This window comes from Moschus berezovskii, chromosome 25 (assembly GCF_049115385.1).
Source record: "Moschus berezovskii isolate FMDL1 chromosome 25, NW_MosBer_1.0, whole genome shotgun sequence".
NCBI lineage: Eukaryota > Metazoa > Chordata > Mammalia > Artiodactyla > Moschidae > Moschus > Moschus berezovskii.
In genome coordinates, this window is record NC_142484.1 from 19052674 (window position 1) to 19080140 (window position 27467).

The 27467-nt window shown below is 45.0% G+C and overlaps 2 protein-coding genes and 1 pseudogene across 2 annotated transcripts in view; all 3 read left to right on the forward strand.

The window, feature by feature from the left end:
* KIRREL3 (kirre like nephrin family adhesion molecule 3) overlaps positions 1–27467 on the forward strand; it is a 620470-nt gene that overhangs the window by 248970 nt on the left and 344033 nt on the right. The gene's annotated exons all lie outside the window — the stretch shown is intronic.
* Positions 1039–1533, forward strand: LOC148773869 (PRAME family member 10-like; the record flags this gene model as incomplete). The annotated part of the gene is made up of 1 exon (XM_088832421.1): positions 1039–1533. A coding segment is annotated over exon 1 (495 nt), but the record flags the coding sequence as incomplete, so codon positions are not given.
* On the forward strand, positions 1536–2366 carry LOC148773870 (PRAME family member 12 pseudogene; annotated as a pseudogene).

The following is a 27467-nucleotide window of genomic DNA, read 5'->3' on the forward strand; positions in this document are numbered from 1 at the left end:
TTCACCACCCTAAGACAGGAAGCAGTGAAGAAGAAGGGGTTTATGGAGGCTGCACTGTCTGAGAATATTAGGATCGAATTAGCAAGAGGACGCTGTCTTCTATTGATGGGTGCTAAGACTGGAATGGTGGTGTTGGAGAAGACTCTTGAGAGTCCCTCGCACTGCAAGGAGATCAAACCAGTCAATCCTAAAGGAAATCAACCCTGAATATTTATTGGAGGGACTTCAGCAGAAGCTGAAGCTGTAGTACTTTGGCCACCTGATGGGAAGAGTCAACTCATTTCAAAAGACCCTGACGCTGGGAAAGATTGAAGGCAAAAGGAGAAGGGGGTGGCAGAGAATGAGAAGGTTAGATGGCATCACTGACTCAGTGGACATGAATCTGATCAAACCCCAGGAGCTAGTGAAGGACAGAGGAGCCTGGCACGTCTGCAGTCCATGGGGTCAAAAAGAGTCAGATAGGACTTAGTGACTGAACAACAACAGCAGACTGAATTAGCTTGCACCAAGGTTAAGGAGGGACTGAGGGAAGGGAGGACTCAGGTAACAGGACTGAGAGCAGAGAAGCTGCCATAAGACTTGGTCTGTATCGCTTGGTAGCAGATGTTGATTCGCTGGTCCGTCTTCCAATGGTGCCACTTGTCAACTCCCATGCTTGCCTGGGGGGAGATATGGAGCCCAGGCAAGGGCTTTAGGAAGAAGCCAAAGTGAGTCTTCCTCAAAGGCTGTCTTGAGGAACAGTCCTGGGTAAGGGGCATGAAATTAGGGGTAGCCTCTCTTGTTGGGCATGACGGGGTGGAAATCATCTCCTTCAAAGCCTGTGCATCACCAGCCACCCCCAAAATCACTTGCAACAAGAAGCATGATATGTTTTGCCTTCCGTTTTAGAACCATCAAGGCACTTTTTAAAAGATTTTGTTGACAGAATCTTCCAGCTCCAGAGGCACCACCTGGGCTCTCCAATATGTCTGAGATCTGAGCAGCCTGCCATCCACATCAGAGCTGTACCCACAGGATTCCTTTTGGAACCAAGTCAGGATGAGTCTCCAGACCCGACCCAGACTCTTGAACCGGGCAGCAGTGAGCCTGCTGAGGGATGAGGCCTCAGCCATCACAGCTCTGCAGTATCTGCCCATCGAACTCTTCCCCCCACTCTTCATGAAAGCCTTCTGTGGGAGTCGAATTGAGACCCTGAAGGCCATGGTGTATGCCTGGCCCTTTGTCCGTCTGCCTCTGGGTGGCCTAATGCAAAAGCCTCATGTGGGGACCTTACAAGCAGTTCTGAATGGTCTTGATATCCTTCTTGCCCAGAAAAATCATTCCAAGAGGTGCAAACTGCAGGTGCTGGATTTAAGGAATATTGGCCAGGACTTCTGGAAAATGTGGTCTGGATCAAGTGTCTATGTGTCCTCAAGCTCATCAGTGACATCAGTGGCTGAGGTCAGGTCAAGGACAGAGCAGCCCTTGGCTCATTTAGAGGTTTTCATAGAACTTCGCTTAAAGGAAAGTACCATGGATGACTTCCTCATCTACCTCATGAGTTCCACAGGTTGTACCACCTCAAGGATCTGTATTTGGAGACGCCCTTCTTCCTTGAAGGCTGCCTGAACGAGATGCTCAGGTGCCTGATGACTCCCTTGGATAATCTTGCTATAATTCACTCTCTCCTTATGGATTCAGATTTGACCCATCTGTCCCAGTGTCCAAACATCAGTCAGCTAAAGGGCCTGGATCTGAGTGGTGACCTCCTGACATACTCCAATGCTGAGCGCCTCTCAGTTCTGCTGGAGAAAGTTGCAGGCACACTTGAAAAACTGAACTTAAACATGTGTGGAATTAGGGACTTCCATCTTGAAGCCATCCTGCCTGCCCTGAGCCATTGCTTCCAGCTCAAGTCCTTCAGCATGTGTGGAAACCTCCTCTCCATGGCTATCATGGAGAATATGCTGCGACACACCTCCACACTGCCCAGTTTAAATAAAGGGCTGTATCCTGTCCCTCAGGAGAGTTTGTGGTCTAGGGGAATCCATCAGTCACAGAGACTTGCACAGTGTCGGGCTGAACTGTTTGAGATTCTGAAGGACTTAGGACGTCCCAGGACCATTTGGATTAGCTCTATCTCCTGTCCACAGTGTGAAGGTCATGCATTCTATCATCCTGAGCCCATTATATACCAGGGAAATATCCTTCCCTAGTTGACTGCCTATATCACAAATTTCTTTGGATACTAAAAGCTAGGACAGAGTTGCATCATAAGGGAACAGAAACTCATGGTTTCAGATATCTGTGCTCAATGTGAATATGAGAAGAAAAAGTGATTCAGCAAAGGTGCAGGATTACAGAGGGAAAAGTTGACTCTGAGAGGAAAAGGGGGCTTGGACAAGTGTCCTAAAGAGCCAAAAAGATGAACCTAAATTTCATTTGGTGGATTTGGAGCTTTTGACACATATGAAGTTACCCATGATTGGATGTTTCTAAAGATATGGTCAAAAATAAAGAGGCCCTCAGTGTAAACTTTAAAAAAAAAAGATTTTGTTAATTGCCATTTGCAGATGATTATTATCTATTCAGAATCCCCTGGCGCAAATGAATCACACACCAAACATCATGTCTGAGCTCTCGCAACCCACTCACTGACCCCAATGCTGCTGGGACTGGAGAGACAGGAAGAGAAAGGGTTTGAGTGGCAGGGAAGGGTCAGAAGTCTTGGGAGAAAACCAGAAGGCTCCCTCGGGTGTCTGTAGGTCGGAGGCGGGTGAATCAATTTATGTTCCCTCTGGGGTATGTTTAAGGCAAGAGAAGAGAAAGAAAGCGAATGGGTGAGTTCTGCTCACAACCGGAACAGGAGGGAGGGCGGACCCTGACCAGCGTGCAGCAGCCAGGCTCCACCCCACACCCAACCCCCAGGTGCTGGCTCCATCGCTGTTCCAAGGAGTGTGTGCATTAGTCTCTTCAGTCGTGTTCGACTCCGAGCGACCCCATAGGCTGTAGGCCGCCGGGCTCCTCTGTCCAAGGAATTCCTCAGGCAAGAATACCGGCGTGGGTTGCAATGCCCTCCTGCAGGGGATCTTCCCAACCCAGGGATTGAACCCACATCACTTTACATCTCCTGCATTGGCAGGCAGATTCTTTACCACTAGTGCCACTTGGGAAACCCAGGGTTAGCTGCAGCCATCCCAACTCTGAGGCTTGACATGTGGGAAGAAAAAAAGTTGGACCTGTCTGCAGAGTCTAACCAGGAGGTTTTATTTAACTAAGTATTTATCTGTGTCATTTTTGACTGTGCAGGGTCTTCGCTGCTGCTCGGGCTTTCTCTAGTTGCAGTGAGTGGGGGCAATTCTTCGTTGTGGTGTACAGGCTCAGTAATTGTGACACATGGGCTTAGGTGCCCCGCCGCATGTGGTATCTTCCCAGACCAGAGATCAAACCCATGTCCTCTGCATGGGCAGGTGGATTCTTAACCACTAGGCAACCAGGGAAGTCCTACCCAGGGGTTTTTAATGGTATCTGCAAATTCTCCCATAGAAGGATGTGAGAAAAACAGTAAACAATTGTTACCCATAGGAGTAGCTACTTAGGGAGTTTGGGATGAACATGGACACACTCCTGTATTTAAAATGGATAAGCAACAAGGACCTACTGTATAGCACAGGGAACTGCTCAACGTTATGTGGCAGCCTGGATGAGAGGGGAGTTTGGAGAAGAATGGATACATGTATATGTATGGCTGAGTGCCTTTGCTGTTCACCTGAACCTGTCACAACACTGTTAATTGACAATGTTGTTGAGTTGCTAAATTGTGTACAGCTTCTTTGTGACCCCATGAACTGCAGCACGCCAGGCTTCCCTGTCCTTCACCATCTACCAGAGCTTGCTCAAACTCATTCATGTCCCTTGAGTCAGTGATGCCATCCAACCATCTCATCCTCTGTCGTCCCCTTCTCCTCCTGCCTCAGTCTTTCCCAGCATCAGGGTCTTTTGCAATGATTTGGCTCTTCGCATCAGATGGCCAAAGTATTGGAGCTTCAGCTTCAGCATCAGTCCTTCTGCTGAATCCTCATAGTTGATTTCCTTTAGGATTGAGTGGTTTGATCTCCTTGCAGGTCCAGGGACTCTCAAGAGTCTTCTCCAGCACCATAATTTGAAAGCATCAATTCTTAAGTGGATCAAGCAAAAACAAGACATCGGATACCCACAGAGTCCTAGCTATATGTCCCACATCCTGTCAGGTCAACCTGGCTAGTTCTGAATTGTTAGTTGTAACCTCACTTTATAAATGAGGAACCAAGGCGGAAGGAAGTTAAGCCAGTAGCCTAAGATCACACAGTTCATCAGTTTTGAAACCCACATCTTCTGATTCCAGAACCCCAGCTGGGAACTCGTATTCTTCTGCCTCTTCCCGGTGAGCCATCCATCCTGTGTGAGCTCACCAGAGACAAATTTCTAGTTCCTTATCCTTCACAGGACAAGGATCAAGCAGGATATTCAGGAAATATTTAATTAAGAGTTGCTAAATGAAAGAAGGAAGGAACCGGGGGGACGAGGAGTCTGTCCTTGCATTTCAATGTGAATGGAAATATGCAAAGTACTTGAATATCATATGCAAGTCAACATCGATCATTTTCATCAGCTGCCTGAACTGGCATCACATTGGAGAGAGGAGAAGGTCACATGGGTTTCACTGGGGTGGGCTCCCCATCTTTATTTTTTTATTGGGGAATAGTTGCTTTGGGCTCCCCTCTTGCTGTCAGTATCTTTCAGTCATGACTCATGTTGACTTGAGCAGATATTGTCGGATTTGTGTGACTCTGGCCTCTCTTGATCATCTATCAAAATTCTATCCATCCTTCGAAAGTTCCTTCCACGGAGCCTACCCTGACTGCTGGCCCTTGTCAAATCTATTAAGCCCCTTCCATGTGCTGGGTCCTTTGCTAGGAGAGACACATGTAAGCAGGTAATGGCAGTGTATTAGATTTTGTGCACTATTAGAGGTGTGTATGGAGCATAGGAATAAGAAAAGGGAGTGATTGGGAGGAGATAGGACTAACTGGAAGGTCAAAGAAGGCTTCACAAAGGAAGCGATACCTGAATGAGATCTTTAATTCTCAACTGACAGATAAATGAGGCAAAAGGCAATCCCAGAAGACAGACTGTACAGAGCAATGGCCATGTCCCACAGAAGTGTGTGTTTTGGAAGCTACGAGTACTAATTATTTTTAAAGATTTTGAAACATCAATCAGATTTTGTTATTTCCTTGCTTAAAATGCCTCTCTGGTTCCCACACACAGAGAAAGCATGCCATGGCCTGCTCAAGTTCTGGTCTCCACCTTCTGCTCAGACTCATGCTGGGTCCCCTTGCCCCCGGCTTCATCAAGCTCCAGCCACAGTAGCCTTCCTTCTGTTTCTGGTGGATAACCAGCTCATTTGTGCCTCAGGACCTTTGCACTTGCTGTTCCATTTGCCTGGTATTCTCTTTTCTTAGCACCACACCCCCTCCCCCATTTCAAAGAAAGAATGTTCATATCCAAGTCTCAGCTCAAATGTCACACCAGTCCACCGAGAGTCCCACTCTGCACACCCCATTCATCGTACTCTTCCAACAAACCTCCAGTCATCCATTACCCTATTTTACTTCCTCCTGAAGGAAATGGCAACCCACTCCAGTGTTCTTGCCTGGAGAATCCCAGGGATGGTGGAGCCTGGTGGGCTATCATTTATGGGGTCGCACAGAGTCGGACACGACTGAAGGGACTTAGCAGCAGCAGCAGCAGTGTACTTCTCACTGTTTGAATCTATCTTATTTATTTATTTGTTTGACTGTGCCAAGTCTTGTGGCATGCGGGATCTCTTAATTGTGGCATGCGGGATCTCTTAATTGTGGCATGCAGGATCTAGTTCCCTGACAAGGGGTCAAACCTGGGCCCCCTGCATTGGGAGCCTGGAGTCTTAACCACTGGACCACCAGGGAAGTTCCCTGAACCTATCTTATTTCTTTACTTTCTATTGTTGGTCTCTTCTACACTCACCAAACCATAAATTTGTAAGATCCCCAGCATGCTGACCAACTCACATGTATCCCAGACATGGGGACACACAGTGCTTGTACCTAATACGCCCTCAGTACTTGTGGAATAAGTGATGGATGGATGGATGAATAGATAGATGGATAGATGAACAGATGGATAGATGAATGAACAGATTGCTGGATGGATGGATGAATAGATGGATAGATGGATGGATGAATGGATAGATGGATAGATGGATGGATGGATGAATAGATGGATGGATGAATGAATAGATGGATGGATGAATGAATAGATGGATGGATGGATAGATGACTGGAATGGATGGATGGACAGATGGATACATGGATAGATGAATGGATGGATGGATGGATGAATAGATGACTGGATGGAATAAATAAATGAATGAATGATAGTTGCCGGACAAGGCTGATATGAGGAAGTATAAGGAGGAGAGACTTGCAGGGAGCTGACTCCACTGGGCATTGGATTCACGCAGATCGTCTATCCTGTATCTGATGAGGACACTGGGAAATGAACATTCTCAGCAGGCAACTCAGCATTTGATTACCCCTTGCTCAACATTGCCTTTTGAGAGTTTCTCATGCCTGAACCTTATCTCACCAAAATGCCAACCACATTTCGTGAACCAGTGTTTTCAGAGAACTCGACATAGTCCTTCTTTTAGTGAGTTTTCATGGGCAAGCTTCTCCTCATAAATTCTTCTAGCACTGGGTTGAACATAGAGCAGGTTCTCAGTAAGTATCTGTTGACTGACTGAATGTCTGAGGTGGTAAAAAGAAGGGAAGAGTAAAAAGAAGGGAATTGACATATCCAGCACAATGATGTCTGGGCACCCGGCCAGGGCTTATGTATTCAGTCTCCACAGTTACCTTACACAGTGTGTTATTAGCCCCCTTCATGGTCAAACTTGGGCCTAAAGAGGATGGACAGTGGGTCTTACAGCTGACAGGCAGTGGGGCCAGGACTCAGGACTCCTTCCGCTGATCCATGCTGCCCTGCACCCTGTCCACACTCCTGGCCTTAACGCTCGCTGGGTCTGTCCCAGAAGGCAGACTCAGTGGCCACAACTAAGGCAGTTCAGCGCCCCCACTCCTAGGTCTCTGGAGCCTAATCACTAAGGATGTGAGCTCTGCCTCTTGCCTTGAGGGTGCCACCAGCCCCCTCCCAGCATTTTCAGATTTGGCAGAAAATGCCCTCAGCCTTTCTATGAGGCCCTTTGCCCTTGGGGCTGGGTGCCTGGTATAAAACACATAGAGAGGGAGACTGATCCCTAGGCTTGCTGTCTCTTCCGGTGTCCTAGTATTACTGCAATTCCCTTCATCACCCCATTTGAGCCTGTGTGTGTATCTGCTCAGTCGTGTCCAGCTCTGCAACCCCGTGAACGGTAGCCCACCAGGCTCCTATGTCCATGGAACTCTCTGAACAAGAATACTGGAGAGAGTAACCATTCCTTTCTCCAGGGATCTCCCCCACCCAGGGACTGAACCCCAGTCTCCTGCACCGCAGGCAAATTCTTTACCCTCTGAGCCACAAGGGGAGCCTCTCTGAAAAACCCAGCACTTGCACCTCTAGCTTGCTCCCGAACATCCATGCTCAGCAGGAGCTCTTGGCGTCTTGCAGGTCTCTGTTTTACTAACCCAGCCTCTACGTCTCCTGTTGAGAGTTCCCCTTCCCCACAGAGCAGCCACCCCCTCAACGCCCTCCTCTGTGCCTGGACCAGTCCCTGACGGCCAGACAGAATTAGTGATTTGACTCAGCTCTCCGTGCCTTAGTTTGCCCATAGGCCAGATGGAGCCATCTCTCTCTCACCTCCACAGGAGAGTCCTAGGGACCATTGACTGTAAGCAAATCACTGTAATCATCATAATTATCAACAGCACTTTATGATCTCCCATCAGAAAGATGATCCTTTTCTGCAATACCCCTTCTCCTCTGCCCGAGGCGAAAAGTTAATTCTGTAAGTGCCTGTTGAGATTACAAAAGCCCCAGCAAAGAGCATCCTTGAATAGGCCCCATTTGGCGAAATGATCCTGAGATGACACTGCTGGCTCCTCCATGAGACCCAGTGATTTCCTAAAACCCAAGTGATGCCATCTTCTTCCCAGAAAATGTGTCATTAGGCAGGGATATATGGTTCCATGCTTATTTTTCTTTTTTGTTTTCTTTTTTTTTTTGCCCACTCCATGAGACATGTGGGATCTTAGTTCCCTGACCAGGGATTGAACATGCACCCCTTGCAGTGAAATCACAGTCTTAACCACTGGGCTGCCAGGGAAGTCCCTTGTTTATCTTTTTAATAGAATAAAAGAAAATGAAAGAAAAATAATGCCACATATTAAAAGGAGGAAAGAGAAAGAAAGCAAAATAGCACAAGATTTCAACCCTGCCCCCTCTCTCCCCAGTTTTTTTTTTTTTTTCTTTTCCCTCTCCATATAGGAGTGAGTGTTCTAATTCTGCAATGCTGTCATTACTGTAATGGGTTTGGCAGGCCCATATTACAGCACCGAGGCTGTCAGGAGCCGATGACATGCTGTCTGTTATGGGCTCCTACTGTTCTCAGCCAACCGAGGGCCAGGAAGACAGGAGAGGAGGTGGGGAGAGGGGGAGGCTTCACTTGGGCTAGACATCCTTAGAGATGATCATTTTAACCCACTCACAACATTACAAATGAAATGACACCCCTGGAGGGCTGGTGAACGCAAAGGGTTATGGGGATTGGAAATAAACAGCAGAACGAGATAAGTTACTCCACCTGGAGCATCTTTCCGGTGTGGCCAAGCTCACCTTGCTGGCAATGGCTTCTATAGCACGAGTGGAAACTACAGAGCGCTGGATTATGGCGCTTGGCCAGAAGGGGAAGTGGGGTGGTTCCTTATCCAGGTAGCAATTTTTTAAAGTTTTCACTGGGAAAAAAATTGGTGAGCTCAAACCTAGTAGGAATCTAGCACTAATCTCTTCCTCACCTCTCAGCCTGGTGGCAGGACTGGAAACAATGAATCACCCAGAGGAGTGAGGTAGGTCCGACTCTCCCTGCTGAGTTCAACTGCGTTGCTATGCCGCTGCTTCTAAACTGCCAATGCCGCTGCTTCTAAACTGCCAAGGTCCCTTTGCCTGATCTTTGACCTCACTAAAGGGAAACAGTGAAGAGAATAATAGTAGCACCCTCTTCCCCTAAAGAAAAGGGCTTTCTTTGATGAAAAAAAAAAAAAAAGAACTTCCCCTCAAAAAAAGGCTTTGCCCTAAGTCCTATGGAAAAGGGCTTTCTTTAATAAAAATAATAATAATAATAGTTGTAGACATAAATAATGGTGAGCTGGTAATTGTCAGTAAGAACACTGTTTATTTCACAGCCAAATTCTGGAGCCACAACCCTGCCTGAATATAGCCTGAGGACCCCTGAGATGAGGGAACCCACCTGCCATGTGCCCCTGGGGGCCACAGAGCAGGTGCAGCAATGGATTGCCAACTGTGAGATGCTCCTGGTCCTTGGGAGGATGTAGGCATGGATGGTCCAGCCTATTCCTTTGCGCTGAGCTCTCTGCCATTGGGACCTGGCCTGGAAAGGAGAAATACTGGGATGAGAGTAGGGGAGGAACACAGGAGCTTAACTCTGTGGGGTTTTAGTAAGTAGATGACTCCGTAGATGGACTTGACCATTGGATCAAGACTCTCCGTGTTTCAGCCCTAGAAGTTTGTTCCATTATCGTGGCCTCCAGTTGGGGGAACTGATACCTCACCAGGGACAAGAGTTTGCAGAACCATGGATTGCAGTTGGCTCAGGGTGTTTGATGACCAGCGGGGTTTCTGAGTTACCAATCTGTGGTCACCAAAGCTTGGGAGACTCTAAGTACTTTTTGTCACCTACTCTGATCTTTCATGAAAGGCTTCCTTCTTCCATCTCCAGGATGTCATGATTGCCCCTTTGTGCTGTCTCTAAGCTGATACCTCTTACTTTTTCACTTGTATACTATTTGATGACACCTCAACTATTCTTCAAACTGTAGCAAGGAACCCTTGCACTTGACAAACAGAGCTGAGGTATTGGCAGAAGTGACACTTTGATGGTTCAGTGAAGATGATCCAGGAGTGTGGGGCTCTTGGCTAAGACCCCGTCTTAAGGGGACCTGCCCCTTTGGGTCCTAAAGTCAGACCTTGGGATAGCCACATTTAAGATCCCGTGGAGGAGGGCATGGCAACCCACTCCAGTATTCTTGCTTGCAGAATCCCATGGACAGAGGAGCCTAGTGGGCTACAGTCCAGGGGGTTGCAAAGAGTCGGACACGACTGAAGAGACTTAGTGCACACACACACACACGCGCACCTACACACGGGGCCCCAGAAACTGACAGCTCAAGCCCCAAGCAGCTGCGTATGATGTTCCACTTGTGTGTTAAATAACATAAACCCAGGATTGAGGGCCTCCAGGTCTAGAGTGAAGGAGAGGGTGGTAACCACGATCACATAAACTGAGACCCATGGAATGAGGGGGGAATTGTTTGGGGATGGAGGTCCAGTCATCATTGGCTCACAGAGGGTTGACCGGAGCCTCCTGAGGCAGCAGGGTGCACCAGAGATGGATGTGAGGAGGGAAGGTCCTCTGCACCCCTGGAAGATGTGCCTCTGCTGAGAGCAAAGCGGGAGCATCACAGCCTTGAAGCCACAGTGCCGCCTGTTTGTAGGACAGATATCCGTAGCTTGCACAGCTCAATCATCTTCTCCAGCAACATCTAGCTAAGGAAGGTAATGAGAAGCAGGATGCAGGCAGAACGAATACTTGCTGAGGCTGTCGCGCTGCTGCTGTCAGCCTGGTGACCACGATGACCTACTGTCGGATGCCTTTCCTGGAGAAACTGAGTTATGCTTCATTTTGCCCCAGGGTATGCGGGTGAGTGGGTTAGATGGGGGTTGGGGGGGAGCGAGTTAGCATTTTATTCATCCTGATCTGAATCCTTTTGCAAACTCAAATGGCATGCATAATCTTCGCCTTAATTAAAGCTGAAATATCACTGGGCATCCATGTAACCCCACCTTTCCTTGCCCTCTACAAAGCAGGAGGATGGGGGAGCTTTGCTGAGGAAAGAGGTGGGGGAGGACTGTGCAGAGCTGTAGGGGAAAAGAAAAAGATCCAGGAAAAGAGAGGAAAGATTCCAGGGGCAGAAGCCGGGAGAGCCGGGATGTCGGCTGGAAACTAAGTGGGATCGTTAAGCAGAGTCTGATGTTTTCAGAGGAGAAAGGCAGGGAAGGGGAGACACGGAATTCACTGGGCACCTACTGGGGTCCACGGCCCCACGTGTGCGGGGGCTGCTTCCATCATCCTGACCTGACAGAGAAGGAAACGGAGGCTCCAAAGCCTGGAAACTTGTTCAAGGTCATACAGCAAGGACGGGGCAGGCAGGCTTCAGTCCTGTGCTGGGGGCACCCTGCTCACCTCCCACAAAGCCCTGGGGGCACACTTCTTGAGTCACTTATTAGGCTGCTCTCACAGATTCCATGCCTGTGTCCTGTGGCTCCAGAGAGGCTAGACCCCTCAAGAGAGGGTCCCCGTCGGCTGTTGCCTTTGCAATGCTTCTTGCCCTCTGCATTCCCGTGCCCTCTCCTTCCCTTCCCCCACCATGAGCAGCGTTCAGGGCTCAGCAAATGGTGAGAAATGAACAGAGCCATTCTGCCCCACCCTCAGCACAGACACGGACCTTCCTGAGGTCGTTTTCTTTCAGCACCCCAGCCACAAGGCTGGTTATGGAGTTGTCACATCACAGAATGCCAGGCTGCGAGGAATTCCAGCCAGCATCCAGCCTAACTCTGCTATTTGGCTTCAGAAGGAGGCGAGTGGTTCAAAATCACACAGCTGGTTAGTGACGGAGCCAGAATGAGCTCTTGACCCCAGCCCGGCATTCATTCCTCTCTGCCAGACAATGAGAGGAAGGTGACTGGGAGTCAGGACGGGGCTCCTGGGTCCCTGTCCCCCTCCTCCTACCTTGCCATGCTATCCAACGTCAATGCCAAGAGCCCTGAGTATGATTGACGTCTGAGAATGTATCACCAGAGCGGTCAGCCACAGCCACAGAAACAAAGGAGGAACTGGGGGCCAAGAGCGGGTTGGAAGGGACTGGTGGAAAAGAGGGCCCAATTCTACAGAGTTGGTCCCCAGCTCCGACTTAGCTTTTACCTGCAGGGAGTCTGCCTGGCGGGCTGACAGAGAACAAGACAGGAACCCCCACCCCCGGGTTCCCCATGGAAAGTCTCCACAGCAGAGGTTTCTGTTGAGGGTCGCATAACCAAGACCCAACTTAACAACCACAAGAGCATTCATTTCTGTGTCATCAGGAGCACGACTCTACCTGTGGTTTCCAGTGGCTGCTCCAGCTCCCACTGTCATGTCCCGATTCCAGTCGATGGGAACGGGAGAAACAGAAGGGAAGCACTTCTCTCTTTCTTTTAATCCAGAAGTTGTACACATTCCTTCTGCTGATGTCCAGTTGGCCAGGAATTGATCACATAGCTGCAAGGAAGGATGGGGAATGTGGATTTATTCTGGGCAGCCTTACTTTCTACTGATATTTAAGATGTTCTTTCAGTTCAGTTCAGTTGCTCAATCGTGTCCGACTCTTTGCGACCCCATGAATCACAGCACGCCAGGCCTCCCTGTCCATCACCAACTCCCGGAGTTCACTCAAACTCATGTCCATCGAGTCGGTGATGCCATCCAGCCATCTCATTCTCTGTCGTCCCCGTCTCCTCCCACCCCCAATCCTTCCCAGCATCAGAGTCTTTTCCAGTGAGTCAACTCGTCGCATGAGGTGGCCAAAGTATTGGAATTTCAACTTTAGCATCAGTCCTTCCAATGATGGAGAAAGAAATGGCAACCCACTCCAGTATGCTTGCCTGGAAAATCCCATGAACGGAGGAGCCTGGTAGGCTACAATGGACTGGTTGGATCTCCTTGCAGTCCAAGGGACTCTCAAGAGTCTTCTCCAGCACCACGTGTTCTTTAGTAGTAGCTAAAAAAGCAGAGCAGAATATATACTAAAGGACCTCTAATTTGGAAAAAGAAAAAAGGCTCAGTGGTAAAGAACCTGCCTGCCAGTGTAGGAGACACATGAGATGAAGGTTCAGTCCCTGGGTCGGGAGGATCCCCTGGAGGAAGAAACGGCAACTCTCTCCAGTATTCTTGCTTGGAAAATCCCACGGACAGAGGAGCCTGATGTGCTACAGTTCAGGGGGTCTCGAAGAGTCGGACACGACTGAATGACTGAACATGCACACAGCATAGTGGAAAATAAACAAAAAAGGACCTCTAGTCATGTTTGTGAGATTATTTTTAATGAAACTTATGCATCTGCTTTGGCCACCCGATGCAACCCAGCTCCCCCAGCTGAGGGAGGGGTCCTACTGTGAGGCAGCCCCAGATGAACGGCAAGTAAGCCAAGAGGAACAACCAGGAGACCCAGACTAAATTCAATTATGGGAGATTCAGAGCTCGATATCAGAAAATGAGATTGAAAGCAGGGGGCAACCTCCTGGGGAGGCTCCCTAAGAGATTTTATAGGAAAGAAGATAAAACCAAGAAGAAACAGCAGAGATCATAACTCAGCTCCAACCCCCAGGGGCTGAGTGGGGTGCCCACTGCTCTACCTCGAATATATGGAGACTACACGGTAATTACATTTTCACAAAATTAGTTAGCGTTAAGAGTAACTACGTCCCAAAGTAATAACAGCATAACCATATAATCTGCTTTGTGAGTTAGGCTTGCATTTGCTTCCTAAATCCTCTTCCCAATTGCTGATCTTGACACTTCAGGGCATATACAATGTCAGCTAACTGATACCCTCGCCTTGAAGGAGGAAGGATCAGAGGGTGGGACGGAGGTCGTCTTAGTCTGTGGGGGGCAGGAGGAATAGACTCTGGACACTGCCCTCTGCTGGTGACTAGAAGCAATTCGCCATCCCTGCAAGTCTGGATGGGTAAGAAACTCTCCCTAGAGGCCAGTCCACCACAGTCCCCCAACAGCCAGCCTCAGGCAGGGCTGCCAGTAGCCTTGGCCTGGGCAGAGCACCTGGGATCTGACAAGCTGACTGCTATCCCTCTTCCTTTATTTAGGCCGTGCATGACCCCGAGCCCCTGTCAACTCCATTTTCGCCCAGAGTTTCCATTCTTCTCAGACTGGTCAGGACAGGGATTCCAAGTCCTAGCAGATTCTTCAAAAGAAGGGAGGAAGTTGGAGGAAGTGGACCAACTCCATGCCCATCCCATACGACCCCAATGGTTCAGCATCAAGGAATATGTTGACGAACTGACTTTCAACTTCTTACTGCATGTATGGTAAGCAGTATTTGTTGTCCCAGAAGGTGAACACGGACAAGAGAATAGCCACCTTCCTAAGCACCCTAAACCAGAGTGACTACCCTCCTTTAATGTGTATGTGTGCGAGTCTTTGCAGCCTGCCAGGCTTCTCTGTTCATGAAATGCTCCAGGCAAGAATACTGGAGTGGGTTGCCATTTCCTCCTCCAGGGGATCTTCCCAACCCAAGGGTCAAACCCACGTCTCTTGTGTCTCCTGCTTTGGCAGGCAGATTCTTCACCAACTGCGCCACCTGGGAAGCCCACCCTCCTTTAAGTCCTAAAACGCACATGGTACGTTCCAGCTTATAAAACATTTCCAAAGCCACAATTTCATTTAATTCTCAAGACAGTTCTATCAGTTGGTCCTATTCCTATTCTATTGCTGAGACGCAGAGGTAGTTTGCCAAAGGTCATGCAGCTGATAAATGATGGAGCTAAGACTGGAATCATGATCAATGACGTCAAGTCCTAGACTTGTTCCAGAACATCACAAAGGCCTTGGGACTTGCCTGGTGGTCCAGTGCTGAAGAATCTGCCTTCCAAAGTAGGGGACATGGATTTGATTCCTGGTTGGGAAACTAAGATCCCACATGCCTCCTGGGCAAAAAAACCAAAACATAAAACAGAAGCAATTTTGTAACAAATTCATTAAAGGCTTCAAAATTGTTTACATCAAGAAAAAAAGAACACCCTAGAATGAAACTCTCTGAAGGAGCAGCTAGGAGGCATGAGTGAAGGTGGTGCAGACCAGCTGGGCATGGAAGGCTCCCACCCTCTCTGAGAGCTTCCCATTTCCTCCTGTTGAAATAAACGTATTTGATGGTCTGGAGTTCTCAGGATGGAAGCAGTGAACAATAAATAGGAGCCATGAGTTGGCTGCTGCTGCTGCTGCTAAGTCACTTCAGTCGTGTCCGACTCTGTGTGACCCCATAGATGGAAGCCCACCAGGCTCCCCCATTCCTGTGATTCTCCAGGCAGCCTCCCTAAATTCCAGAGTAGAGACCTACGGGTGACTCCCAGCCAAAAAGGAGGGAGGAAAGGAGAATCTCAGATGGAGCAGAAACATGCCTGACACATCTTAAACACCCAGTAAATATTTGTCATCCAGTGAAGGGGCAACCAGAGTAGAAGGTTCTTGGGAATAAGGCGAACTGTGCTAGATAAAAACCAGTTCCATGGGAAATGTCAGAGGTCCTTCTGTCTGTGTAGGGAGTCCTGGTTTTGACTGTGTAGAGAGTCCAAAGGCTGGATAGGGTGCTTTTGGACTCTAGGCTTATGTTTGGGCTTGCTTAGCTGGCATTATGTATTTCCCACTTCTCCTCCATCTTGACCATTTTTCTCTGAAAACACCCCAGCCCATCTTATTCTAGCTGGCATCAGCGACTCAATGGACGTGAATCTGCGCAAATTCTGGGAGAGACTGAAGGACAGGGAAGCCTGGCGCGCTGCAGTCCATGGGGCTGCAAAGAGCTGGACATGACTGAGTGACTAAAAAACCACAACAAATCTCCTTACCCCAAAGAAAACTGGATCTCTTTTAGAGATATCGATAACCGTGTTTCAGAAAAGCTTATTTTGTTATTGTCTGAATAGAAAGGGATAAAATATGTTAGATATATTTATGTCCAATTGTCATAGGTTTCTTTATGTCACAGACGTAACTTCTCTAACAGTGTATTTGTACATAGAGCTAGTGAGCTCTTCCTTCTAGAAAATTCTCTTTAAAAGCAAACCATCCTCCCAGCTAGCACCATAGATAATATGTTGTCTGCTGCTGCTGCTGCTGCTAAGTCGCTTCAGTCGTGTCCGACTCTGTGCGACCCCACAGACGGCAGCCCTGTCCCAGGCTCCCCTGTCCCTGGGATTCTCCAGGCGAGAACACTGGAGTGGATTGCCTACTAGCGAGTGCCAAAGATTTTTCTTTTATCACTGGCCCCTATCAGTAAAATTTTAGCATATACCTAAAATATATGCATTTCTACACAAATTATACACAGGTACTCCAGCTTCAATGTATTATATGCATTCAAAAATGTATCTGTAAAATAGGTGATATAGAATTAAGAAATGAAACACCTTTTTTCCTGTGCTCCAAAGTATTGGATGATTTCCTGGGGTGCCCCCAACCCACTGTGGAGGCCACTGACTTACACAAGACAACACCCAATGCCCCCAAAGTAAACATTATTCAGGAAGCATTTTACATTGTTTTCTTGCGTAGCTTGTTTTTCAAATCAGTGCTGAAACATCACATTCCAAAAGGTCCCGTTCCATCATGTAAGGGTTAAAAAAAATACCAACATGCCACATTTCATATCGGTCAAAGCGTTTTCTGCCACAGAAGCAGTTTTGAGGAAGAAATTGTCATCTAGCACCACAGTTATGCAAATGTGATAGTTATTTTTGACACTGGTAAATAATAGTTCTGTATGCACAGGCACTGTTTTCATACCTTATCATGCAGTCTCAAGTCATAATTTAGATGTTTGTAAGTGATTAGCATTTGGGGGCTATGGTAAGCAATTTGTGCAGTGTTCCCGATCTACCTTCTAACTTGAAAAGGTGATTAGCACTTTGAGGTGGGGAGGAGGGAATACCTAACAAAATGCTTCTCTTATCAAGGTGAATCAAGCCCTCTGATGGATGATTGGTTGATGTAGGTATATGAGCCATACCTTGTCTTCACATTAGAACTAATGAACTGCCTTTGTTACAAAATTAACTTCTCTTCAAATAGTATGAAAATCACTACCCCTCAGAATAGTGTTACTACAACTTATTTGGTGACAGAACAAAAATAGAATGAAAATATACATGTGACACTGCTAATATAACAAGCATTGTACTGTTATAAAAATCTGAGGAAGACTAGAAGACAACATTGCCAGCCCACTCTAAAAATAGCTAACTGAGAATGATTCCTTTATGCTAATGCTCTTAATTGCCTGGGCAGCTTTATAGAAAAGTCAGTTCCTGGCTAGTACTTTGAGAATCTTAATAGCCAAAACCAGGAGCCCAGTAAAAATAGTGTCACAGCGGGAACCCTGGTTCCTTCCTGCATACTCTGTACTGGATGTCTTTCTGGCTAATTAGTGAATCACAGCCATTATGCAAATGAGCACTTCCTGATTGGCAACAGCTTGTATCTCTCCCTACCACCCATGCAAATGAGGCCAACTGAATGGTTGTTTGTAGTCCAATGCAGAAGGAGAGAATGATAAAATGTCACAGCCAGTCTCCTTTGGAGATCACATGATCTGACTTCTCAATTTATAGAGGGAACTGAGTCTTCAGAGATTAGGATCCTTGCCTAAAGTTAGTAGTAAAGCCAAGCTTATTTTCAGGCTTTTAAACTTCTAATAGACTGTTTTTTTCTTGCCTTTAATTTTTATTTCATCTTGGAAACCTTGGGATTCTACACACAGTAACTCGTAAAAACCCTATTATGGCAGTGGGAAAACCAAGGTTGATAAAATGAAGTGTCATCAGATCAGGGATTCAAGAGACTTGTCATCTGAGTGACCCTAAAACCAGGGACTCTCTGCCCATCACATGGTAATTGAGCTTTATCCCCTAGCAAAATTCTTGGATCATCTAAAACCGTCATGAAAGGACATTGATGTGACTTTCATGAGTCCTTGAAACACTTCCCTACAGTGCTTAGGAAATATTCAAGGTGTCCTATCCCCTCTACCCCTGGAATTCTAAGCTGAGTCCAGTGACTCCAGTCATAGCAAATTTGTATTAGGAAAGCTCTACACTTCTGAATTGTTAAGACTGGCTTTATCTTTTCTTTCCTTTTCTTTTCTTTTTCCAGTTCCTTTGTAATCATCTCAAAGCCAAGTGCTCATTTCCACCAGAACTTTAAACATTGTGCCTTTATGTAGCACAGCTTTTAATTTTCCTCCCTAACAGAAGTGATTGTTTATGTTGTAAATGCCACATTAGTCTCCATGAAATGGAGATGGAATTGATTTTCATTTCAGAGATTTCACAGCTTGCCCCAGAACTTTATGCTTGATTGCCAGTGCTCAGAAATGCATGGGCTTCTGAGAGGTTCAGAAATGATGTGTGTAACATGGCATATAAAAATGTAAGAATTGGAGCTGCATTTGTTGGGAGGACAGACCCCTTGTGTCTCAGTAGCTTTGGCAATCCAGGTATTCAAAGAAACCAATGCCTTGAGAAGAGGTGACACCTTCAAGAAACAGACTTTAGTCTCAAGTTAGAGTACCCACAGTACCACCATCTTTCCCCTCCAGAAGGCTCTGGAAGATTTATTTATAGATACCTTAATTCAACTATCATTTCCTGAGCACCTGCCCCAAGCTGCTTGGGCATCATTGGAGTGAAAGGAGTAGCACGCACCTTCAGAAGTTTATAAGCTAATGGGGAGAGAAAACACAGGATGCCACCAGCATATTTGGGAGGGAGGAGTGGCTGTGCTCCAAACCAAATACAATGCATACACCACTCAAAGCAAAGGACGGAAAAAGCTACACGGGCACATGAGGAATGGAGGCAAAATGGAGGGCAGATGTCAGGTTGATCCAAAGGAAATGTTTTATTTTTGCTTGTCTCCCCTGCTGCCTACAGAGCTGCAGCCCCCTCCTCCCTGGGGAACCCTTTGTATTTAACTGCTGAAGCCAAGATGACAGATGGCTCCACTCTCTTTCAGAGATGTGAGATAATGCCACTGGCATTTCATGGGCTTGGACCCATACTACATCTGTTTTGATCTTGTTCGTCTGTTGGTCCGGCATCCAGAAGGTCTGCTTTCCAAGGGACCTGCCTTACTTTCCTGGAAACCTTTTCCTCTTTAAGAGCTCTGTTGAAACTGGAAGTTTTGAGAACACAGTTAGCATTCAACACAGTTAAGATATTCCCTGTCATTCTATTGATGGTTATATTGGACAGACCACCTTAAAGGTCAACATCTTCATATGGAGTGAAGAGAATGATGTCTGTGTAGTACTCTATATTTTTTCTGTGCAAGGTTTTGGAGTTTTTTTTAAACAAAAAGTTCAGATATTTTCATTGATGTATAATTCACTTACAATATTACACTAACTTCAGGTGTGTAATATAGTGATTCCATGCTCTATATATTATGAAATGATCACTATTGTAAGTCTAGTACCATCAATCATGATACAAGTCTTACCATGTTTTTGACATATGTATATGTATAGAATATACCTTCAAGCAACTTAGGTTGCTTCTGTATCTTGGCTATTGTAGTTAATGCTGCAGTGAACACTAGGCTGCGTCAGTGCAGTTCAGTTCAGTCGCTCAGTCGTGTCCGACTCTTGGCGACCCCATGAATCACAGCACACCAGGCCTCCCTGTCCATCACCGACTCCCAGAGTTTACTCAAACTCATGTCTGAAACTCCAATACTGTGGCCACCTCATGCGACGAGTTGACTCACTGGAAAAGACTCTGATGCTGGGAGGGATTGGGGGCAGGAGGAGAAGGGGACGACAGAGAATGAGATGGCTGGATGGCATCACCGACTCGATGGACATGAGTTTGAGTGAACTCCGGGAGTTGGTGATGGACAGGGAGGCCTGGCGTGCTGTGATTCATGGGGTCGCAAAGAGTCGGACACGACTGAGCAACTGAACTGAACTGAACTGAATGTCCATCGAGTCGGTGATGCCATCCAGCCATCTCATCCTCTGTAGTCCCCTTCTCCTCCCACCCCCAATCCTTCCCAGCATCAGGGTCTTTTCCAGTGAGTCAACTCGTCGCATGAGGTGGCCAAAGTATTGGAGTTTCAGCTTTAGCATCAGTCCTTCCAATGAACACCCAGGACTGATCTCCTTTAGAATGGACTGGTTGGATCTCCTTGCAGTCCAAGGGGCTCTCAAGAGTCTTCTCCAGCGCCACAGTTCAAAAGCATCAATTCTTCGGCGCTCAGCTTTCTTCACAGTCCAACTCTCACATCCATACATGACCACTGGAAAAACCATAGCCTTGACTAGACAGACCTTTGTTGGCAAAATAATGTCTCTGCTTTTTAATATGCTGTCTAGGTTGGTCATAACATAAACCTGTTCAAATTAGTGTTTTCATTGCTTCAGATAAATACCTAGAAGTGGAATTCCTGCATTATAAGGTAGTTCTAGTTTTTATATTTTTAAGAAATAACATACCTTTGTTCATACTGGCTGCATCGATTTGCATTTCCATGCAAGTGTTCCCTTTCCTTCACATCCTTTCCAAAATGTATTTCTTGTCTTTTTGGTAATAGGCATTCTGACAGATGTGAGATGATATCTCCTCGTGGTTTGTATTTGCATTTCCCTGATGATTAGTGATGCTGAACATCTTTTCATGTGCCTTTTGTAGTACCGCACAAATATTAGTATTAACCTGTTCCAACTCTGTGAAAAATGTCCTCAGTACTTTGATAGGGTTACATTGAATCTATAGTTTTCTTAAAGTATTAGTAGTATAGACATTTTAATAATGTTAATTTTTCCAGTCTATGATTATGGTATATCTTTCCATTTATTTGTGTCATGTTCCGTTTTTTCGATTTCTTGTCATTTTCAGATATGTCTTTCACTTCCTCGGTTAAATTTATTCCTAGATATTTCATTCTTTTTGATGCAGTCTTAAAGGGGATTGCTTTCTTAATTTCTCTTTCTGATAGTTTGTTTCCTGCTAAGTTGTGTCAGTCATGTCTGGCTCTTTGCTACCCTATGGACTGTTGCCCACCAGGCTGCTCTATCCATGGGATTCTCCAAGCAAGAATACTGGAGTGTGTTTCCATGCCCTCCTCCATGGGATCTTCCCCACCCAGGGATCGAACCTGTGTCTCCTGTACCTTCTGCCTTGCAGGCGGATTCTTTACCATTGAGCCACTGGAGAAGCTCCTGATAGTTTGTTGCTAGTATATAAAAATGTTAAAAGCTTCTCTATATTGATTTTATACCCTGCCACTTTACTGAATTCACTTATTAGTTCTAATACTTTCTTGGTGGAGTCTTCAGGGTTTTCTATATATATAACATCATGTCACCTGAAAATAGTGAGTTTTACTTCTTCCCTTCCAACTTGGATGTCTTTTATTTATTTATTTTTCTTCTTTGATTGCTGTGGCTAGGACTTCCAATACTGTGTTGAATAAAAGTGGCAGGATCATATGACTTTTATCCTTTGTTTTGTTAAAGTGATATATCACATTGATTGACTTTTCAGATATTGAACCATCCTTCACCCCTAGGATAAATCTCATGTGATCATAGTGTATGATCTTTTTAATACATTATTGAGTTTGATTTGCTAATGTTTTGATGAATTTTTTTAATTTTCTATTCATCAAAGATGTGTTGTAGGTTAGTTGCTTAGTCGTGTCCAACTGTTTGTGACCCCATGGACTTTAGCGCACCAGGCTCCTCTGTCCATAGGATTCTCCAGGCTACTGGAGTGGATTGCCATTTTCTTCTCCAGGGGATCTTCCTGACCCAGGGATTGAACCCAGGTCTCTTGAATTCCATGCAGATTCATCAAAGATATTGGCTTGCCGTTATCTTTTTTTTTTTTTAATTCTGGTTTGGAATCAGGAGAGTGCTGACCTCAAAGAATGAATTTGAAAGTGTTCCTCCTGGCTCAGTTTTATGGACTAGTGGAGAAGGATAGGCATTAACTCTTTTTTTTTTTTTTTTTTGGCATTAACTCTTAAATGTTTTGTAGAATTTACCTGTGAAGTCATTTTGTCCTGAACTTCTCTGTTTGTTGTAAGTTTTGATTACTGATTCAATTTCATTACTAGTAATCAGTGTTTTCAGTTTTTCTATTTCTTACTGATTAATCTTTTTCGGGGAGAAAAAATTTACCCATTTCTTCTAGGTTGTCCAAATAATTGACTTATAAATGTTTATAGCAGTCTCTCATAATTATATTTCTGTGGTATTGTTGTAACTTCTCCCCGTTTTATTCCTGATTTTATTTGGGCCTTCTCTCTTTTTATCTTAATGATTGTGGCTAAATGTTTATCAGCTTTGTTTATCTTTTCGAAGACCCAGCTGTTCATTTCATTAATCTTTTGTATTGGTTTTAATTCTCTGTTTCATTTTTTCATCCTGTTCTTTATTATTTTCTTCCTTTTACTAACTTTGAACTTTGTTCTTCCTTATCTAATTCCTTTAGGTGTAAAGTCTAATTGTTTACTAGAGGTTTTTCTTGTTTTTGCTGTAAACATCCATCTTAGAACTGCTTTTGCTGCATCCCACACACTTTGGAAATAGCATTTCCATTTTCGTTTGTTTCAAGATATATTTTCATTTCTTCTTTGATTTCTGCATTGACTTTATTTGGTTGGGTTTGTCTCCATGTGTTTATATTTTTTCCAGTATTCTTCTTGTAATTGATTTATAATTTCTGGCTGTTGTGGTAAAAAAAAGATGCTTGGTACCATTTCATTCTTCTTAAATTTATTGAGACTTGTTCTGTGTTCAAACATGTGATCTATACTGCAGATTGTTCTGTGTGCACTTCAAAAGAATATATATCCTATAGTTCTGGGATGGAATTTTTTATATATCTATTAAAATACTAAGTTTAACATGTCTTTTGAGGCAAATGTTTCCTTACTGATTTTCTCTCTAGATGATCTATCCATTAATGCAAGTGGGACATTAAAGTCTTCTACTATTATTGCATTACTGTCCGTTTCTCCCTTTATGTTTGTTAATATTTGCTGTGTGTGTTTAGGTACTCCTATGTTGGGTGCCTAAATGTTAGCAAATGTTATACCCTCTTTTTGAATTTATCTTTTTATCATTATGTAATATCCTACTTTGTCTTTTGCTACAGTCTTTGTTTTGAAGCCTGTTTTTTCTGATACTAGTATTGCTTCTCCGGCGTTCTTTTTGTTTTTTCAGGAAATGACTTTTTCCATCCTTTCGCTTTCAGTCTGTGTCTTTAGATCTGAAGTGAGTCCCTTGTATGCAGCATATAGATAAGCCTTAATGTTTTGTTTTGTTTTTTCAATCCATTCAGCCACCCTATGTCTTATGATTGGAACACTTAGTCCATTTACATTTAAAGGGATTATTGATAGATGTGTATTATTTCCAATTTGTTGATTGTTTTCTGGTTATTTTCATAGTTCTTCTGTGTTCCTTTCTTCTTGCCCTGGTTTCGTCTCTTGTGGTTTGATGATTTTCTTTAGTGTTATATGTGGGTGCCTTTCTCTTTATTTTTTTGTGTATTATTTGTAGGTTTTGGTTTGTGATCAAAATAAGGTTCATATATATGAGTCTATATATAGTAGTTTATTTTAAGCTGACAGTTGCTTAAGTTTGACTGCATTCTAAAAGCACTACGTTTTTACTATTCCCTTCATCTTTTGTTTTTCTGTCATGTTTTCCATCTTTGTGTTTTGTGTATCCCTTAACTACTTGTTGTGGTTATTTGGTTTTCCTACTTTTGTCTTTCTCAAGAGGCAGGTCAGGTGGTCTGGTTTTCCCATCTCTTTCAGAATTTTCCACAGTTTATTGTGATCCACACAGTCAAAAGCTTTGGCATAGTCAATGAAGCAGAAATAGATGTTTTTCTGGAACTCTCTTGCTTTCTCCATGATCCAGTGGATGTTGGCAATTTGATCTCTGGTGCCTCTGCCTTTTCTAAAACCTGCTTGAACATCTGGAAGTTCACGATTCACATATTGCTGAAGCCTGGCTTGGAGAATTTTGAGCATGATTTTACTAGCGTGTGAGATGAGTGCAATTGTGAAATAGTTTGAGCATTCTTTGGCATTGCCTTTCTTTGGGATTGGAATGAAGACTGACCTTTTCCAGTCCTGTGGCCACTGCTGAGTTTTCCAGATTTGCTGGCATATTGAGTGCAGCACTTTCACAGCATCATCTTTCAGGTTTTGAAATAGCTCAATTGGAATTCCATCACCTCCACCAGCTTTGTTCGTAGTGATGCTTTCTAAGGCTTTCTAAGGCCAATAAACTGTGGAAAATTCTGAAAGAGATGGGAATACCAGACCACCTGACCTGCCTCTTGAGAAACCTGTATGCAGGTCAGGAAGCAACAGTCAGAACAGTACATGGAACAACAGACTGGTCCCAAATAGGAAAAGGAGTACGTCAAGGTTGTATATTGTCACCCTGCTTATTTAACTTCTATGCAGAGTATATCATAAGGAACGCTGGGCTGGAAGAAGCACAAGCTGGAATCAAGATTGCCAGGAGAAATATCAATAACCTCAGATATGCAGATGACACCACCCTTATGGCAGAAAGTGAAGAGGAACTCAAAAGTCTCTTGATGAAAGTGAAAGAGGAGAGTGAAAAGGTTGGCTTGAAGCTCAACATTCAGAAAACAAAGATCATGGCATCTGGTCCCATCTCTTCATGGGAAATAGATGGGGAAACAGTGGAAACAGTGTCAGACTTTATTTTTTGGGGCTCCAAAATCACTGTGGATGCTGATTGCAGCCATGAAATTAAAAGACGCTTACTCCTTGGAAGGAAAGTTAACAAAGGTCTGTCTAGTCAAGGCTATGGTTTTTCCAGTGGTCATGTATGGATGTGAGAGTTGGACTGTGAAGAAGATGATCACCGAAGAATTGATGCTTTTGAACTGTGGTGTTGGAGAAGACTCTTGAGAGCCCCTTGGACTGCAAGGAGATCCAGCCAGTCCATTCTAAAGGAGATCAATCCTGGGTGTTCATCGGAAAGACTGATGCTAAAGCTGAAACTCCAATACTTTGGCCACCTCGTGCAACGAGTTGACTCACTGGAAAAGACCCTGATGCTGGGAAGGATTGGGGGCAGGAGGAGAAGGGGACGACAGAGGATGAGATGAATGGATGGCATCACCGACTCGATGGACATGAGTTTGAGTGAACTCCGGGAGTTGGTGATGGACAGGGAGGCCTGGCGAGCTGTGATTCATGGGGTCGCAAAGAGTCGGACACGACTGAGTGACTGAAATGAACTGAACTGAACTTTTGTCTTTGACCTTCGTACGTCATAGCTTTCTAAGTGACTGCTCCACTGCCTTTCCTATCTATTTGCCTTTACCAGTGAGATTTTTTTTTCGTAAACTTTCTTATTACTTGTTATGGCCTTTTCTTTTCTGCTTAAAAAAGATCCTTTAACGTTTCTTGTAAGACTGCTTTAGTGATGATGATCTCTTTCACCTTTTGCTTCCCTGGGAACTCTTTATCTCTCCTTCAGTTCTGAATGATAACCTTGCCAGGTAGAGAATTCTTAGTTGTAAGTTATTTTTTTTTCTTTTGGCACTTTAAATATATCATGCCACTTTCTTGTAGCCTGTAAAGTTTCTGCTTAAAAATTAGCGTATAGTTTTGTGGACGTTCCCTTGTGTGTGACTAGTTGTTTTCGCTTACTGTCTTTAAGATTATCTCTAACTTTTACTGTGTTAATTTTGTCTTGTCAGTGTGGTTCTCTTTAGATTCATCTTGTTTAGGACTTTCTGGGCTTCCTGAGCCTGATTGTCTGTTTCCTGCCCTATCTTAGGCAGGTTTTCAGCCATTATTTCTTCAAATAAGCTTTCTGCCTCTTTCTCTCTCTCTTGTTTCTACAAAACAGTTATCTCTCCTGGTCTTGAAGGTATGCTCTTGCACTGGGTGTCTTTCTCAGGCTGGATGGAGTGGGAGTGGTTGTGAGCCAGGGTGAGGGGCATCCCAGGCTGTACCACGCAGCATATAATTTACATGGCAGTGTTGGGAGATGCAGTCACTTTGCTGAGGGATATCAGGGGATCTTATTTTGAATGATTATCATCATCTTTATTATAAACCTTTCCACTTAATTATAGCGAGCTCCATTGTGTTATAAATAAGTATATTTTAATGTTAACAGTATGAGCTTTATTGGCTAAAGATACAATCAGTGGTTAAAACAGAAATCTCTTGATGTCTGAAACCGCCACCCTAAGTTAATGAGAAGAGTATAGAGAGCCCTGGTTGACTGCCAATAGATGAACAAAACTTGTTTACATTAAGATGACAACTGAGTGGGATTTAACACCCCTGAGTGAGGGTGCTGGGCCATCTCAGCTGAGGCCTGTCTGTCCATCTGTCTGCTTCTGTCTCTCTCCTCCTGAATGGCAGATTACAAACACACACAAGGCAGGAGAGAGGGGTGGGAAAGAACAAATAAGTGGCATGGGGAAGAGTTACTTGAAGCCGTCAGGGGACCCATTTTTACAGGGGGAGCTGGAACTAGTTGGCTGCTGGGGAAAGCTCCGGATCTACAGGAATGGTGGTGGAGAGGGCCACTAGTACTCAGGGGCGCTTCGGCCAGTGTGCCGATGGTTCCCCTTGTAGGCCTTTTTCTTTTTTTATGGTGTTTTTTCTCTCTCCCTCTTCTGCCTCTCACTTGCTGGTGTTTCTTCTTTAAACAGAGTAGGGGGAAGAGGTGGCTTCGTCAAGTCCAGTTCTCATTTTGCATCGAAGGGCAGTATTGGTTTTCCACCCATGACTGCTGAAAATTAAAATTTCTTTATGAAGCGGGGTTCTATTCTTGTCGTGTTCCTTATCTTTTTGAGTATGATTACCTGCACTTCAGGGCTTCATGGCTAAAATCATAATGAACTTTCCTGCCCACCACAGTGCACAGGATCAAGAGAGATTTGCCTGCAGGCCCATGTTTGTGGCTGTAGGAGGACTGGCAAGGGCCTTGGGCTGGAATAAATGTTTTTCCTCTGGTGACTTAATGCCCTGTCTTTGGGCCACCGGCTTATTGACTTACTACTAATTTTCCTGTCAGGATAATTCTTCCAATCAAGGTTTAAAACAAACTAGGGGGTTACTAAAGTGCTGAGATTAAAGCCTAATGCTATTTTTTTTATTTGATTAAGATACTCTTATCCGGTTTCCTTGGGCCCAATTTAAACTCAGCACAAACCTTCCTTAAAGGGCCAGACTTGTTTGTTTCAAGCAAACACTTTTTTTCCTCTCCTGCTGTGTATTTGCTCATTGGGAAGAAGGAATAGATTACCCCACTGCATCAACTTTCAGGCGGCTGTTCAGGACAATTTTCTTCAATGTCTTGCCATGGAAAAAGAGACCAGTCATTTCCTAA